This window comes from Chaetodon auriga, chromosome 8, assembly GCF_051107435.1.
Source record: "Chaetodon auriga isolate fChaAug3 chromosome 8, fChaAug3.hap1, whole genome shotgun sequence".
In the NCBI taxonomy this organism is placed as follows: domain Eukaryota; kingdom Metazoa; phylum Chordata; class Actinopteri; order Chaetodontiformes; family Chaetodontidae; genus Chaetodon; species Chaetodon auriga.
This window is the reverse complement of record NC_135081.1, coordinates 25,427,670-25,443,676: the sequence shown is the minus strand read 5'-3', so window position 1 is coordinate 25,443,676 and position 16,007 is coordinate 25,427,670. Positions and strand designations below refer to the sequence as shown.

Below are 16,007 nucleotides of genomic sequence, written 5' to 3'. Positions count from 1 at the left end.
GGGGCTTCAGTTGCCTCCCTTTAACCATGCAGAAAGAAGGTGCGCTGAATGTTAAAAAATATGGGTTTGCAGAATCATCCGGTATCAAAGTTCTTGTGATGGATTTGGCCTGAGAGGTGTTGATTCAACTGATTTTCAAGGCTGTGTTTTGTGGTGTTGCTGTGTTAAATCGCGCTGCATTGTCAGGTGTTTAGTGAGAGGAACTCTCCTCCGAAACAAACCTTTAACATGGCAAGCCTGTCGCACCAGAGTGGCAGTAAGACGCAAAGGTGAGGGTAATTAAAAAATGGAAACAGAGGTGGTAGAAGAGGAAGGCAGAGATGGTGAGATCGGAGAGGTACATGTAAGAGGAGAGGAGAGGGAGAAAGTGCAAATGGGTGCGAAGGGAAAATGCTGAGTCAGTGCGACCGAGAACATGCGCTGCTGCTTTGGTATTACATGCAGACACAAAGTACTAAACACTTAATCCTATGAAAAGCCAAAAGGGGTGAGTGAAGGGTCCCTGGTATTTTTTCCGACTCCCACTGACACTGATACTTACACACATGCACACACACACGCACACACATGCACACACAGCTCATCCACATTGTCTGGGGGTGAAGAAACGCTGTGAAATGGCCTGAGCGTGCTCGTGCAGGGACAGCAGCCCTGCTGTCTGCGGTGGCCCTTCCACAGACAGCAGTGACTCTTAATTGTGAGAAGAATGAGGAAAACAACGCTCGCGTCCCATCATGGCTGGCGGTTCAGTCTTTTTAAATCCACAGCCGCTGAAGCCGTTCCACTTGCAAATTCAATTATGGGAATGATTCATCCTTCCATTATGATAACTGTCAGATTTTCTTGTGTCATACAATAAGGCAGAAGGGGAAAAACAAATGATTCGCCAGCCCCCCCACCGACACCCTTCTCCTCTCCTCACCCCCCCCCCCCCCCCCCCCCCCCGCAAGCTGCTTTTCTCCATCTGAGTCCTCTTTGTCTTCCTCCGCATCCCCCTCTTCCTCCACTCCTCCCTTGCTATCGCTCATCCTGCTTCCTCTGCCTTAGTCTCCGTTCATCCTCTCCTCATCTGCCTGGGGGTTTGAGGCGAGATAGCGTTCCCTCGTTTTCTGATTTTCTCCATATCCCCCCCCCCCCACCTCTATCCCGCTCTGGCCCTCCCCCCCCCCTTTTCCTCACGCTCCCTAATTAAGATCTCTGATTTTACGGTTTTCTCTTTCATAATAGGTACTGCAGACACTATAAGCAAGCCGCCAAGTCTCCAGCACACACACACACACGCACACACACACACACACACACACACACGCACACACACACACACACACACACACACACACACACACACACACGCACGCACAAACAACGCACAAATATGCATATGCTCTCATACACTCATACACACACTAAGATGAATGCATGCACCAAACAGCTAAATCTCTAACTGGGATGAATGTCCTCTCTCTCACTCCCGGTTCTCTCTCTGACTCTCTGCCTTTTATACTCTCCCATGCACACACACACACACACACACACACACACACACACACACACACACACACACACACACACACACACACACACACACACGGAGCAAGTCAGGATATTTATGTATTTTTGCTTTTGTGTATTTCTCAGTGGTGCCAGCATGCGGGGTGACTTACAGCAGGGTGCAGAATGAAAGCAGGCGAGGGGGGCTAGAAGCGCTGTGTTCTGTGCAGCTCAGACTAGTCTGGCTCCGCTCGGGCCTCTCGCTGCTCCAGCTCCCTGCAGACTGACACCCGACTGCTACAGGGACTCAGCCATGTAATACTACAGCAACAGAGCACGTACGGCAGCCAGACACGCAGTCCTCGCAGATTGAACGTGGAAATAGTATCTCACCATTTGCTCTCTTTCTCTGACTGTATCTGTCTCCCTGACTCCCTCCACCTCTTACTACCACATTATAGCTGCCTGCTTTCTCTCTCTCGCCTGCAGTGGTGGAAGACGTAAAATCACAAAGGCCTCGGTGTAAAAATACTACTCGTACAAAAGTCTTGCCTTCAAAATTGTACCAGAGTGTCGAAGTATTGGAGGTTCTTTGCGCTTGCATCGAAAGTATCAGGAGTAAAAATACTCGCTATGCAGAATAAGTGGCTCCTTTCAGAGAGTTATATCTGAGGTCAGGATGTTTTTTTCAAGAGAGACTTAAGACTGAAATATTAATAGTCAGGTATCCACTCGACGTGCACACAAGAACACATCTAAACAGACAAACATCAAACAAAATGAATGGCTGGGGATTGGTTTGGATCACCCATTGATCAGGATTATGCTGTTACGATCATAGTTCATGTCCAACAGCTTCCTTCTTTACTATCAATGAGCAGTAATCAGGATGGGAAAACTCTTAATGTGGGCCTCTTAGCTGCAGAATATGGTCATGCAGAATAACTTATTAAGTGCCTTATAATGACTAATAAAGAGCCAACATGCTACTAATATGTATGCTAATGAGCAAATATGGTTAATGGCGAATACGTGTACTTGAATATGAAGTGTTACCTGATAGTAAAGCTTTAAAATCTCAAAGGGCAAAGAGAGAATCTACCTTTAGGGCAGTCTGCAGTTCAGTCCTTTACTCCAAGTGGAGCATATAGTTTAGTGTGTATCGTACACATGGGATATCTAAGAGAGATGTGAGGTACTTGATGTGAGAGCTTTAGAGGGGAATATCATGATGATATTCCTTCTTGTCAGTCGGAAGTTCATCCAGATTTATCATACGGAGAGCACTGATGAATATGAAATTTGTCATTAGCGATAAAGTGTAAGGCACTGTGATAAACTGAGTTTAATTGCTGAAGTAATGATGGAGCAGCCTGACAGCACAGAATGTCCCCAATATATTTAACTATATATTGGATTGGATTATAGTTACTGGTGAACATATGAGCAGCATTTCAATGCCGCAGCTCGGTGAGGTGGAGCTAATTTTACTTCATGTACTGTCGGGAGCTTAATCTGTAATAATCATACATGTGGATCACGTGTTAATCTTACTTCTACAAAGCAGTTAGCGGCTGTCAAATAAAAGCAGTGGGATTAAAACTACAATATTATACCTGAGTACAGCACTTGAGTAAATGTACTTTGTTACTTTCCACCACTGCTCTTCTGTGTTTCTGTCTCTATTCTGCTCTGCGTCTCTCTTTCCAATCTCTTCTCTGCGCTTTCAATTTTGTTCTTTTATTCCCCCATCGTCCCCAGCCCATTCCCTCTGCTTCTTTTTTTCTCTCCTTCTCCTTACTTCTATCACAGCTTTCCATCTCCTTCCTCCCTCCCCCCTCCTCTTCTCCTTGGAGTATAGATGCCGTAATCTTCCCTGTCTAATGCTGTCAATAGCTTTCAATAACAATGAAATAGCACCGGTTCCATCCCATCATTGATGAAGGCATAGCTCCAGTTAGGATCTTATTCGTCATCGTGGCAATCTGCTTCCTGGTAATAACCAATCAGATGGCCCCTGTGAAATGCAGTGCTCCCGTGATAGGTTCCCCATTGTTTTGATTGACCACACCTGAGGGCCCGCCACTTCAGCTGGGCTCGATCAATACGCCATCACGCTCGCACAAAGTAAGCACATGCCCATACATGGACTAGAACACACGGCTCGGGATGCTTCGCACACACACTTTAATGAAGAGTAAATTGAGAAAGAGGCCGCTGGTGTGTGGAGTAAACACAATACTGTAGTAACCAGCGAAATGGAGCACTGTTCAGCACAACACATGCTGCGCGACAGCAGTGATCTCACTGTATGGTCAGAATAATCAGCTGTTGCATAACTGTCTCTGTTGTACACCATTATGTGCAGAGGGTACATGCTCACAGACATGACAGCAGCGGAGAACATTTGACTCTTCGCTGCAGTAATAATCTATTTGCACCTTCGATGTACCATGCTGCGTTAGAGTAAGAATAATTTATTGCAAACAATGAGTGGGGGGAAAGAAACACTCCCACTGTGTGCCTGTTATTCTATGTTGTGTCACACATACAGATGGCCTGCATAAGCCCTGCCTCTGCTTACTTTGAACTGTGATAACCATAATGAGAGCAACACAGCCATCTGCACAGTATGGCGCATGCTGTTAGTAATGCAAGCATGGCGGCGTACACACTTGCCCACCCTTTGACACAACCAACCCGAGAAGGTGAGACATGTGAAGTCTGACAGGACGTAAGGGAGGACAGTAATTGCATAGAGAGCAAAGAAAAAAAAAAGGATAAAAAGGGAAGTTTGGTTGATTTATGAGACTTGAAGATGGATTCAAAGCACAGGGTTGCAGATTTTTTTGATGCGCTTTAAACTTCAAAGCTAAACAAGTGTTGGAAAGGTGAGCGGAGGAGGAAAAAAGACAAAATGAAGATCTCAAAGTGAAAAGGCTGTAAGAGAAGAAGAAAGGACGGAGGTGGGAGGACAGTTCATTCAACGCAAACCCCACATGCACTTGTCTGGGTCAAAGGTCGGCCTTCCACCACTCCAGCATCCCCTTGTTTACAGCAGCAGGGGTCAATAGAAGGCCGTGAACTGACTCTTTCAGTTGTCTGTCAGAACAGTCCAAAGCTCCGACCGGCGAACCAGACGTTTGAAACGCTCACAGCCCCCGCCACCATCGCCGCCATCACCAACACCACCCCTCCCTCAACCTCCCTGCCTAGTCCGTCACACAACACTTCTCCTCCTCGCCTGTGTCTTCATCCCTCCTTTCATCTCTCCATCCTTTCACACTCTGCCTTGTCAGGTTGTCAGTCAGAGCAAGGCTTTGTCACTCCTTGAGAGGGCTGCTCAGCACCACTGGAGCTCAGCTGAGCTCTTTCCGTGTGCTTCTTTTTCTGTTTGTGTGGTTGTTTAGAGGTGGGGGTGAGGGTTAGGTTATGGAAAATATATAAGTGTGTACAGGCGTGTGTGGGTGTGTATTGAATGGTTGTGTGTAGTCAATGCGGTTGTCTTCAGCCTTGTGAGTCTCTCGTGTGTGTTCACTTCGCTTTCGTAGCATGTAACCGCGTCATTTGTTTGTGTGTGCGGTGAAGATGCCTGTGTGTGGCGACGTGCGAGCCAGTCGTTGTGATGTTGTCCTTGAAACCCTGGAGATCTCTTCAAGGCTGAGTCCTGTCACTTCTAAACGGCAGTCTTTCTACAGGAGACATGAAAAGAGATGTGTGTGCTGTATTTTATTAGACAGGCTGTATGCATGGGACTGGGCCGCCTCTGTGATGTGACAGCGAACGTCTTCATATTTGAATATGAAATGTCTATTTATATGCCGTCAAATTACACGTGGCCCCACTACGTGGAAATGTGACAGAGCAAACTCAAGATAAGCCGAAGGACGACAATTTAAAGAGAGACATCTCGTGCCAGGAGTATGAGTGTGTGTCCAGTAACATGCAGTGTGTCCTCCGCTCCTGCAGGTGGTGGTACAGGCAGCCAGCAGACCATTCTCCATGAGGAGCAGTAGAAGATGCCGGCTCTGCCAGCACTGCTGCTGTCAATACACTTCCTCTCCTTCCTGCTAGTCACCATGCCGCCACGCTCCCTCAGTCAAGCCCCCTTGCTCTCCTCCGTCCGTATGGGTGAGTGGCCCGCCGTCCCTCCATCCCCAAAACTGCTTCAAAATGGTTGTTTTCAGCCTGGTTCGGTGCCTCAAAGTGGGTATTAAAGTCACAGCAAAGCACTTAAAAGACAAACTAGCACTAATAATGTACCTGTAGGTGTCTAAAATGTCCTTTTAGGATAAAATACTTTGGCAGCCAAAGAGTGATTGACAGATACAATCTCAAATTAAGTGTATCATTACATTAATTGAGTTTTTACACCAATCAAAAGTCTGAGTTAGTTATCAAACTCTTTTTATCACAGCTGCTTTACAGTAACGTTTACTCGCTTAAACATGATTAAGCAATCTGCCAAAAACGTATGAAACATCCTGTTTTTAGTGTGTTTGAAGAGGAGTTTCGTTGTCTCCTGATGTCTCCGGCTCAAACATGTGAGGTGGGACACTGTTCTCCTCAGCGGTGGCCATTTCCATTTGCATTTACTGGCAAGTTTTCCCAAGCAACAGCAGGCGTTGGCCTGTGGTTGGCCTGGCCATGCATCACCCAGAGAACAGTCAATCAGGAGAGGCACATGATTATGAATGACACAGGCTCAAAATGCTCTGTTCTCCTCATAGAGCAGCATGGAGAGGAGATAAACTAGGAGGTAAAACTACATCAAAGTGGTGTTTGATACTTCAAACCACAACTCTGTCTTAATATGGCTATCAGCACTTATTGGACCTTGAAGTCTTTTTGCTCTGCTTTATGTATGTAGGTGTAAGAACAAGAGTAGAGTTACAGCAATGCCTCTGTCCTCACTACGTTTTCAATATCAGTGGATCCCCTAGATTCAGCCATAAGAACATGTACCTGCAGAGTGTCAAATGTGTGGGCATTTTCTGTAAGAACTTAAGATTTTTGCTAATTTATACCGAGGTCAGTCAAAATAAAGTAAACATATCGTAGACTAAATGACTTGAGCTTTGAAGAAACTTAATTATGACAGCAACACTGATGAAAAACTGGCTAAAAATGTGCCGAATTCCAAATAGCAGCATTTGTCATCTTTGATAGTGAACTCAGGCCACTGAGGACAGATCTTATCAGCCCAAATGATTTAATATGTCAAGGGGAACCTTCTTCCACCTCTTCCTCCTGTACCTCCCCTCATCTCTTGTGCTTCCTCCTCACCTGTTCTCCCCTTCCCTCTCTCTCCCCTCTCCTCTCTGCTTCTCTAGCGGCAATCCTGGATGACCAGTCTGTGTGTGGGCGTGGGGAGCGGCTGGCGCTGGCCCTGGCCAGGGAGAACATCAACAGCGTGATGGAGGGTCCGGCCCGAGCCCGAGTGGAGGTGGACATATATGAGCTGCAGAAAGACTCCCAGTACGACACTACCGACACCAGTGAGTGAAGCTGATGCGCGCCAAAGAAGACCAGTGGAGTAGATTCAAACAACCCATCAGAGGATGATAAAATCCAGCTAAATCCATTACAGTCCAATAGGGCATAGTGTCTAATTAGCCAGGCAAAAACTGGACACTAAAAATACCAGTAGATATTATTAGTAATATGGAATATTAATATTAATAGTGACCAGTACAGAGAAGAGAAGAGCAGTTCCACTCCAGAGGGGTGTTTATACTTTTCAAAAAAGATAATTTTCTAAAAAGCCGCCCTTTTTTTCAGCAAAAGCCTCAAATGATGAGCAAAATGATAAAAACCCCACCACTTTCATGTGATTAGGAACCAGTCAGGGCTTCTGCTGATTAGTTTACATGTCAGCGGAGACTGGTAATGGGCCAGTAAGCCTGTCTCATTAAAAACAGTGGACTGGTGCCCTCCAGTAACAGCTGGCATGGTCTACTCTGCAGGCCACGACAAAAACACATCATCAAATACTAATACGGAGCAGTAGTGGCACACCGCAGAGGCCGCTGCATGAAATCTGTATGATATACAGGGATAAAACTGAATGTTTGGACTCTGTAAAGACCGAAGAAGAACTGCTGAATCCAGTCACTGAGGAGACACAGGCTCCCTGCTCCTATTCTAATAGGTTACTGACCCTGCCACAAGCTACTGGCAAAATGTCTATGTGTGCTTGAGAAGGGTTGTGTACATATGTGCATGCTTGAGTTGCAGGCATGTGTGTATGTGTGTATGTGTGTGTGTGTGTGTGTGTGTGTGTGTGTGTGTGTGTGTGTGTGTCCTTGACCGATGGGCAGGAGACTCTGACAGGCTTGTTTGCTCGCAGCGTTTTTTGGTCTCTGGATCAGAGAGCTCATCATCTTACAGCTACGGCTGTCTGAGGCACGCTCGCACAATCGCACACAAGAGCACACACACACACACACACACACACACACACGCACACGCACACACACACACACACACACACACACACACACACACACCCGCGCGTGCAGGCGTTTACACATGCATGCACACACGTCCCTTTCTGCAGATGCACATTCACACATGGGCACAGTGTGGGCTTACACACTCACACTCACACACACACACTAACACACACACACATACACACGCAGTGGCAAGGACTGAGGAGGACTTAATTGGGATGAATTAAAATACCAACCAGATATACCAGCCAGAAGAATTTCACGACTATCCGAGGAACTCAGGGAAGTCGCAGGGCTAAATTCTGCTCTAGCCTTGAAAGCATTTTTCAGGTGGGTAGACAGAAAACATTGTCAATAAAAATGAACTCACAGCACAAACAAGAGATACTGTACAACAGCAGGTTAGCACTTCTACAGTAGCAGATGTTTGAGTTGAAGGAAGTAGACATTTTGGCAAATTGGCTCACTTTGTTAAGTCAGCCTCAGACTGTATTTTACTACGTTTTGAGCTGATTTATCTCCGCTCTACCCTTCACGACAGTTGGAGGAGAAATTTGCTCCTGGACCATGGTCATCTGGTCATGTGAGAGGTTTCCAGGTCCAGTCTTAACCTCCCAAACGTCTCACACGCTCATCAGGACAGTAACTTCAAACATGTTTGATATTTTAGAGTTAAAATCTATCCGGTACTTTCTGAGCAACAACCAACGAGAACGTTCAGCCCTCTGCTTGTGTTTTCTTCTCACTGCGAAGCGTTTCTGCAGCAGGTTTTTGCATCATGTCGGTCTCCGCTTTGTTTACATCTCCTTTCCCATGAGATCACTTGAGAGGAATCATGTGAGGTGGTGCATTGCCCCCCTCTTGCGTGATAATCTTAATAATGTATTGTTTGATGTGCCATTATTTTCAAATCTTGTAGTCATATTTGAGATTAGAGAGAAGAACATCTGTGAAGTTTCTCCTTATGTGAGTGATGCAACCCCATTTTAAAATTGGTTAGTGGTAAGTCTGAGCCCGGCTGTAGATGAGGAGACTGACACCACTCTCGTATCTGTACGCTAATTAAGAAACTGCAGCTGGTTATCTCACCTTGGTGTAGACACAGGTCTTCTCAGCTAATCCTCAAGTCTTTGTTTCACCATTTCCTAGTTTCCTCAAATTGTCTGTGGCAGGTGGACATGTGAGTCTGTCACAGCTGTTGTTCCGTAACACAGACTACAAGCTGGTCAATTCGTCAATAACCTGCCATCTAATCATTCATGTATCCACTCAGAATAAAGCGGGAGTGTGTGGCGCTTTGATTAAAAAAAAAAAAAAAAATCATTAGTTTAGCTTAGTTAGCTTCTTCATGAAACAATTTAGCTTTTAGCAATTCAGCTGATCTTTGTCAGGGGTTACAGGTGGGAGATAATGACAGAAAACCGTCGTCACTTTGGGGTTTTGAACAGTGAAATCTGTTCTTGAATAGTCTACATACTGAATCACAGTGTTTACTCGAACCATTGCTGAGCAAAGTAGCTAATATAATCGACAAATGTGTAACAGTTTCTCCCACATTAGTGTCCTCCTGCAAAAAGGGTAATCACTCAAACTGGCGTTTATTTATTGAAGGCAAGTAACAATCTGTTGTGTTATTCTGATGCCAGATATGTAATTTTAGCAAAATGTCTTAAAAATTGTCTAAACGTCTTAACAAGTGAATAATAGCAGCAGGTAACCCCTGGCCTGCCCTGCTGCAGTCCTTTGAGTGTGGATCTCAAAATAAATCCGATTATATTGAGAAAGATTCTGAAGCTACGAACGAATCAGCGGTTAAACTGAAATCATGATGCACCCATTTTAAATTCGCACGTTTCTCTCCTGCCTGCAGCCTCTACTGTATGCCAGCTGCCATCAACATGAAGCAGAGGGAAGGTGTGTGTCTGCATATTCCGTGTTTACCTTCCTTTTTTCCTTTCAGTGTGTCAGATTCTACCCAAAGGCGTCGTCTCTGTGATAGGTCCCGCCTCCAGCCCCGCCTCTGGCTCTACTGTCAGTCATATATGTGGAGAGAAGGAGGTGAGTGTGGAAGATAAACACACACACACACACACACACACACACGTACAAAGCTGTCTCTGTGTCATGTGTGCATACAGACATCAAACACCGCTTTCTCTCTGAGCCGCTAACCATCCTACCCACGTAGACATCACGATGAATGCATCCAGAGATTCGATTTTTCTTGCTCATCGAATTTCTTCTCATTTATTGAAACGTCATCCAGTTCTTCTAAGTGGTTTCTCCTTTTATTCCCGTAGCCTTTTATCTGTAGGTCTCTGTGTTCTCTGCCTCTGCCTCTGTCTCTCTTATCTCTCTTCTCACCATGTAGCATCTCTAATTGATATTCCTCATTCACAGTTTTTTGTGTTTGTTTGGAGGGGAGTTAATCACGACACCTTCCTTAATGCTTCTCCTCTCCTCTCCTCTCTCCTCCTGCCAGATCCCTCATGTAAAGATTGGTCCGGAGGAAACTCCCCGCTTGCCGTACCTGCGCTTCGCCTCTGTCACTCTGTACCCTAGCAACGAGGACCTGAGCCTGGCCATAGGAGCCATCTTGCGCTCGTTCAGTTACCCCTCAGCCAGCCTGGTCTGCGCCAAGGCTGAGTGTGAGTACACGTGCAGCCCGTTTTCAAGTCATACAGTACATAATGTGCGACTGCATGGCTATGTTTGTGTTTAGGTGGGTGTAAATGCATCGGCTGTGTTCTGGCGAGCTTATTCGCTTACTATATGCGTGTGTTTGCGTGTATGTGTGCAAGTGCCTCCGTGGGAGTGTTGGCACGTTCGCACTGTTTGGGCGGATATGACTGTTTTGCGCCGTTGGACACTCATTTTGACAGTCTGGTCATAAAGTTCTGTCTGTTGTCAGAGTTCAGAACATGGCTCAGGCTGCAGCCTTCCTATTTATTACTCATGCTCTCGCACACCGTCTCTTATCCACCTCAGAGGGTTGTTAGGCCAAACCAATTTAATAAATATTCGTGTTTGAAATGCTTTCCAGTATTGGAAGAACTTAGGGGACATTTGATTTAACTTGCCAGGCACTCAGAGAGCTTTAACATCACAGGGGACTCAGGGCTTAGTCACCAGCCCTCCTTATTTTCATTTTGAAAGAGTGCGTTATTGATTTATTATGCACTACCCTGTCGAGTCGCAGGAATTAAAGGGCTTGGTCGGATGGTGGTTCTAGTGTTCAAACAAAGCTTTGTGAATACATGACAGGCTACGCTACGTGCTGGAGAACATGGCAAAATCCAAATTTCCCCCCCGAACTGGCCAAGTTTTTGTCCATTCCTGAGCAAATCTGAGGTGGGATGAGTTGTTGTGCAGCTGCTGACTGCTCACACAAGCCAAGTAGAGCCGTACAAGAACTCAAGGGCAATTACATAAAGAATAAGTGGCACCATTGAAGCCTGTGAACAGTTCTCATCGCAGTGTGAAAAGGGTAGATTCTGACAAACAAAAAGCTGTGACATTAAGAAAAATCGATTCAATCAGCGAGATGCTTTCATTATTTTCCCGAGCAGTTAAGCAGCCGTCCTGCAGCATCCTGAAAGTAAGCTGAATTCCTTGCGGACTTGTCATTTCGTTTAAGCAAAAGAGCTTTGAAATGGCATCAGACATCATTTTTTTCACGTTTGATCATCACTTGAATGGGTAGATTACAGTCCGGTCTCATAGGAATCAGAGGCAACAGATAGCCTGATAGTTGCTGTTCGGGCCAAAGCGCGCTGCTTTCACTGGCAGAGCGACTGAGGGGTGCGTGTGTGTAATATATTTGGCTTGAAGGTGATCTATACAAGGTTATCACACTCACAGACTCTGACCCACTTGGCTGCGCTATCTATCGCCATGGAGCTGGTTGCCATGGCTGCAGAATAGGTGCTAACTGCCACTCAACAGGCTTGTTCCACACTGAACGCCTGTGTGGGTGTGTGTGGCACGCCATGTGTGTGTGTTTGAGATATGCTTTTTTGTTCTCATGTTACTTTGTCCGTACATGTGTGAGCGTGCTGTATGTATGAGAGGGTTTAGGGTGTGTGTGTGTGTGTGTGAGTGTGTGTGTGTGTGTGTGTGTGTGTGTGTGTGTGTGTGTGTGTGGCTCTGCTGTGGCACCGCAGAGGTTCGACATCAGACAATGTTTACCACCAGAGCGCGCTTGTTTTATTCATCTTGTTTACCCCAGTGGTGTGTTCAAGTGAACTAGACATTCTCTCTTTTTTGTCAGCGAGGCGAGTAACGCGCAAAGTCACACATTTCATTGACACCCGCCGTGCATGCATCCTAATTAAGTAACGTATTTAGAAACTGGTCGTTTTTGGGGCAGCATGTTAACGGCGTTAATGTAATTTGTCCCGCGCAAGTAGCAGTTCACAGATATTCTGTCGAACAAGAGATTTTTGGGTCATTTCCGACGTATCCCTCTCTCGCCGTGGCTGGGTCACAACGTGCTATCTGAGCCTAATTCCATTATGCAGTTTTCATGAGATGGATGAGGTTAAGGACAGCGAGAGGGAGCGACTGAACACGAGGAGGAGGAGACGGTGGCGGCGTAAGAGCGAGATGGATAAAGACAGAGGGAGGTAACTGGAGCACAGGGCTAAGGCGAGAGACGTGGAGGGGTTAGAGCTTCTGTGTGAGAGAGAGAATATGTGAAAGAAGGAGAATGAGAGAGGAGGGGAGAGGAAGCTGTAAAGTGCATTGATTTTTCCCCTCCTTCCTCAAACTAATTAAAGTTTTGGCCTGGTTCAGTGATTACCCCACTGCTTACAGAGGCTTTCTCCTGCTGAAGGGCTCTGCGCGCTGCCTCCCCCTCCTCCTCTCCTCTCGCTCCCCTTCCCCTCTGTCCCCCAGATGCCTGCCCCACCACTTATTTACATAGCTAGGGGTGCTTTACTATGGAATTACAATTAGAAAGCAGCAGGGCAGACTTTCTAGTAAAGGCTCATTCCACGCACAGTGTCAAGTGAGTCTTGACTGCCATTGGTTATACTCATTCTTCAAGAGGAATTCACTTAAAGCGAGCGAACTGTCTCAAATGCTGTATTTGAGTCTTTCTGCTCCTGCATCTCTGTCTTCTCGGGGTGCAGAATTCCTGCATCTGCAGTTTTGTTATTTGATTTTAAGGTACTCATTTTTTTTTGAACACACACTTTTACACTCAAAGTACATACATCGCTCAAAGAACTGAAAAGCAGTTATTAATGGATGAGACAACGGGCACAAACTGAATTACAAAGCACTCAAAAAGTGACAAGGCACGACCCTCAAAATGTATTGTTCTGCTCATAGAAAATGTGAAGAAATTTGTCTTACTGATTGGCTGATGGCAGCAATTAGGACTTTGGGCAAAGATTCAGACGTGGAGAAACAATACCAGATGTTCAAAGCATATTTATAAAGACTAGATATCTAAAGGAGGAGGGAATCCTTAAAAGTTAAAACTGGACAAAATCTGTGAAAAAAGATTTCAAATGGAAAACATGGTGTGTGTAATATATAAAATCTAGCCACAGACACTCTGTATGGTGTAATTGGATGTAGTCTGAAAGATTGATGTGGAGTCAAAGGAAGAATTCTGCGTCTGTGCCTCGCTGCTCAGGTGTTATGAGCAAAATGTAAAATGATTTATGAATCGCCACATGGTCACACTGTACAGCACAAGCTAATCAGCTGTTCCCTGACCCATAATATAGACGTTACAAATGGTGGAAGGAGCTCCCGGCTTGGGAAAGTGAAGCCGCTGTGAAAGTGCCCTAAACCTTCATTCTGTCTAATGACCAGCAGGGGGCGACTCCACTGGCTGCAAAAAGAAGCCCAAGTGTGTATAAGCTTATGAGGAAAAGAGCCCACTTCTCACTTGATTTATTACTTCAGCAAACATTTACCTAATGAGTTTGTGGTCTCAATAGCTGGAAGTCCTCGTCAGCACAGCGTGATGCCCACTTTGTAAACTACAGTCCTGTTTGGAGTCAGAGAGACGATGAAGCACGGTGCACTTGAGGGTGCGGCTACCTTGTTGCTTCTACGGCTTGTCCTCAGGTTTTCAGTTAGATCAAATCAGGATAAAGGGGGAACAATGCGTCTCCGCTCTCTCGCCCAAATATGGCCGCTTCTGCCTCCAAAATACCAAGATGCGACGGCCATAATGCCACACTCGAGGCCTCAAAACGATAGTCCACAGACGAATGGGAGACATCGCGGCGGGTTAACTAACAATCAAACATGTGCTACAGGATCTAAAACCTCCTTGGCAGAGGTCAAAAGAGGAAACAGAAAGAAGTCGTCCTGTGAGAAACAGTGACTGCATACTGAGGAGTCCATAGGAAATTATGTTTCATTTCAGCGGGGATGCAGGCAAACCATCGATCATGTTTTGCAAAATGACACAAATATATGGCCGTCCGAGGATAAATCAAGATTTTCACAGGTCCTGCAATGCTTACATTTTGGAAATATGAGTTGTGTCTACTGATACAGACATTGATATGCAGCTCGGCTCTGCTTTGGCTCTGCCTCAGGCCTGCTGAGATTGGAGGAACTGGTGCGCCGCTTTCTCATCTCTCGGGAGACGCTGTCAATCAGGATGCTGGATGACAACCTGGACCCGACGCCACTGCTGAAGGAGATCCGTGACGACAAAGTGGCCACAATCATCATTGACGCCAATGCTTCAGTCTCCTATCTCATCCTCAAGAAGGTCAGCTCTGAAACATCAATACGCACCTCAGAGCTGCACACACACACGCGTCACGTGAAGTTACTCTTGTGTACACGCACTTGTACTGCACACGGTAATACTCTGGAAGTTGAGCTTTTCTCTTTAATGTATGCATTGGTCACATTCAGGTTACAGTCATGAAGGGTATGCAGAGCTTACCATCTGTAAAACAAACAAAACAACTTCCTCAGAGTCCCACAGGCTGCACATTTGTAGTCCTAACAGAATTAATGTGTATTTTTACCTTCTCTGCCCTCCAGAGCTGCACAGGGAACAATATTTATTCATGTCTGCCAGCAACAATCACTTACACTCTTAAGAAAATATTTGACGAAAGAACATTTTGCTGGGACGCGGTGCAGATGTTACCCAGGCTTGTTCTGATTCATGGTGCGGCCTGTAGTGCCGATAGCCAGCGCAGTGAGTCACAGTTTGAATACGTACTGGATGTTTTCGCTGGGCACGTTGGAGCGGCTGTCCGCCCTCAGCGAAATGTCCTAGTGTTAGCCCGATGATGTAAAACTGTGATTAACGTATGCTCCCTCTCCCTCCACCTCTCCTCCTCCGTATTCTCCCCTACTTTGTCCCCCAACTGTCCCCTCTGCTCTCGGCCTCTCGATAACTCTCCTCTTTCGCCCTCTCTCTCTCTCCTACTCCATCAATCTTTCTACATCTTCCCTGATTCTCTCTTTGCACATTCTGTATCCCACCTGGCTCTTCTTCATTTTTTCCTCTCACTCCCTCTGTCTCTTTGTCCTACAGGCGTCAGAGCTGGGGATGACATCAGCATTTTACAAGTACATCCTCACCACCATGGTAAGAGCTTACCAACTCCACCCCGTCCTCCTCTCGGCCTTCTACGGCTCCATTTTCACCTGCTCCTCTCCGCCGCTCCTCCTCTTTTGTCCCTTTATGAGCGGGCAGAGGTGCTAAGGTGGAGAAAGTGTGAGATAAAGGGAGAAAATAGAGGTGACAGAGAGAGAAAAGGAGAGGGGAGATGAAGGATGAGGAGAGGGAAGGAGAGAGGAAAGACCTGAGAAGTGAACATACTGTACAAAGATGTGGCAGTGCAGAGGAGGATGCCAGGAGAAGGGGGGTCTGAGGTGAAGGTGATGACAGACGTGATGCGCCCGTCTCTTCTACCCACCAGCTTCTCTGCGCTCCTGGTGTTTTCATCTGCCTCTTTGATAGGCTCCCCTGCCCTTCTACCATTTGAATTAATGTGTCACTTTATGCCGGGCGCCTCATTTTTACTTTTTTATCCCCTCTTCACTCTTGTGCTTTAGATGTCTTGTGTG

At 46.1% G+C, this 16,007-nt stretch overlaps 1 protein-coding gene across 3 annotated transcripts in view; it reads left to right on the top strand.

Moving 5' to 3' along the window:
* The window catches only part of grik5 (glutamate receptor, ionotropic, kainate 5), a 78,641-nt gene that overhangs the window by 41,095 nt on the left and 21,539 nt on the right, over positions 1 to 16,007 (top strand). For all 3 annotated transcript variants that reach the window (XM_076736706.1, XM_076736705.1, XM_076736707.1), the window contains exons 4-9: positions 5,461 to 5,622; positions 6,825 to 6,989; positions 9,907 to 10,004; positions 10,429 to 10,594; positions 14,510 to 14,688; positions 15,472 to 15,525. In XM_076736706.1, the coding sequence (XP_076592821.1) occupies positions 5,511 to 5,622; positions 6,825 to 6,989; positions 9,907 to 10,004; positions 10,429 to 10,594; positions 14,510 to 14,688; positions 15,472 to 15,525 (774 nt within the window). In that variant the 5' untranslated portion in view covers positions 5,461 to 5,510. The remainder of the gene's footprint in view (positions 1 to 5,460; positions 5,623 to 6,824; positions 6,990 to 9,906; positions 10,005 to 10,428; positions 10,595 to 14,509; positions 14,689 to 15,471; positions 15,526 to 16,007) is intronic.